This window comes from Acomys russatus, chromosome 21 (genome assembly GCF_903995435.1).
Source record: "Acomys russatus chromosome 21, mAcoRus1.1, whole genome shotgun sequence".
Lineage (NCBI taxonomy): Eukaryota > Metazoa > Chordata > Mammalia > Rodentia > Muridae > Acomys > Acomys russatus.
Genome location: NC_067157.1, coordinates 30,333,215 through 30,335,151, shown reverse-complemented (window position 1 = coordinate 30,335,151; position 1,937 = coordinate 30,333,215). Strand labels below are relative to the sequence as shown.

The 1,937-nt window shown below is 47.1% G+C and overlaps 1 protein-coding gene across 1 annotated transcript; it reads left to right on the top strand.

The window, feature by feature from the left end:
- The first annotated feature begins 359 nt into the window (after nucleotides 1-359).
- LOC127205106 (trace amine-associated receptor 4) lies at nucleotides 360-1,403 on the top strand. Its single transcript, XM_051164284.1, has one exon. It carries the CDS (start codon nucleotides 360-362, stop codon nucleotides 1,401-1,403), a length of 1,044 nt encoding a protein of 347 aa, XP_051020241.1.
- Nucleotides 1,404-1,937: the final 534 nt, after the last annotated feature.

Genomic DNA, 1,937 nt, shown 5'->3' with positions numbered 1-1,937 from the left:
CTACATCAATCCAAGTTTGTTTGTTTTGTTTGTTTTGTTTGTTTTCAGTTGCCTTCCTACTCAAGGTTTGGCCTCAGCCTAACACTGTTGTCCTCTCAGGAGAGGTTGTGAGAGGCAAGCTTGCAGCCCCATCTGAGAGTCATAGCCTAAGCTTAAGGAAGATCTACAGTGATTCATAAGCTCACTAATTTGGGGAACACATTCCTGCTCAGCAGGGGCTTCCAACTTGGCTCAGACTTGCAGGCCAGCTAAGACTCAGTGGACAATCACCCTGACAGTGGTTTATTGTTCTTTTCCTTCTTCCACAGGAAGGAACACCTGGTGTGAAAAGGCCTCATCCTCCCCACCAGGCAGAGACAATGAGTGAGCCTGATGTCTGGACTCCCCGTGAAGTCCAGTTCTGCTTTGCTGGGACCAACAATTCCTGCCCTAGGAATGTGAGGCCCACTCTGGTTGTCTGGGCCATGTACCTTGTCATGGTGGGAGCAATAGTGATGACCATGCTGGGCAACATGGTCGTGGTCATCTCCATTGCCCACTTCAAGCAGCTCCACTCCCCAACCAACTTCCTCATTCTGTCCATGGCCACCACGGACTTCCTGCTGAGCTGTGTGGTCATGCCCTTCAGTATGATCAGGTCCATCGAGTCCTGCTGGTACTTCGGTGACCTCTTCTGCAAAGTCCACAGCTGCTGTGACATCATGCTCTGCACCACCTCCATTTTCCACCTGGGCTTCATCTCAGTGGACCGCTACTATGCTGTCTGTGACCCTCTGCACTATGTCGCCAAGATCACCATCCCTGTCGTAGAGGTCTTCCTACTCATTAGTTGGGCAATTCCCATCTTCTTTGCTTTTGGCTTGGTATTCTCAGAATTAAATTTGATCGGTGCTGAGGAGTTTGTCACAGCCATTGAGTGTAAAGGATTGTGTGTGTTGATATTTAACAAGCTCTGGGGGGTGCTGGCTTCTCTCATAGCTTTCTTTCTGCCTGGGACAGTGATGGTGGGGATTTACATACACATTTTCACAGTTGCCCGGAAGCATGCCAGGCAGATTGGCACAGGTCCTAGGATGAAACAGGTCGCCTCAGAAAGCAAAGTGAAGGCCACATCCAAAAAGGAGAGCAAGGCCACCAAGACTCTAAGCATAGTCATGGGGGTGTTTGTGTTGTGCTGGCTCCCTTTTTTTGTCTTGACAATCATAGACCCTTTCATCGATTTTACAACCCCTGAAGATTTGTATAATGTTTTCCTCTGGCTTGGGTACTTCAATTCCACCTTCAATCCTATCATATATGGCCTGTTCTATCCTTGGTTTCGCAAGGCCCTGAGGATGATAGTCACGGGGATGATCTTCCACTCTGACTCTTCTACCTCAAGCCTGCATCCTGCACATCCTTAGGCAATCTTCCCTCTTAGTCCAGACTCTTCTCAAAGATGCTTTTTCTCCCATAGCAAAGAGGGGTTGCATGGCTAGATTAGAAACCTATTGCAGATTTTATGACTACCTGTGCACACAGTAGACCTAGTGAGATTTTCCTTTTTGTTTTTTACTGTTGCTGTACATGGGCCTGTGTGTGTGTGTATGTGTGTGTGTGTGTGTGTGTGTGTGTGTGTGTGTGTGTGTGTGTGTGCCTGTGTGTGTGTGTGTGTGTGTACTAAACCTATAGAGTGGTTTGTTTCCTGTTTGTTGTCTTTGGCACTCTTTTGAACAAAGAAGAATAGCAACAGAGACAAGTTCCTTCAAAGACTGTTGACTCCTGAATTATGAGGTTTAAGGGTTTATTCCTTTCTGAGAACTTTGGGCATCAGAAGAGGAGACACAAACTTCCTCTCCAGCACAGTACCAACTTAAGGACAAATAAAAGAATCCTGGACACAGCTTACCTTGTCCTTTTGAGTCCTGAGAACATCTAGTACATGATCCTCCAATGTG

Excerpts from the sequence above, each read along its gene's own strand:
- LOC127205106 (XM_051164284.1), top strand. The coding sequence starts at position 360 with ATGAGTGAGCCTGATGTCTGGACTCCCCGTGAAGTCCAGTTCTGCTTT.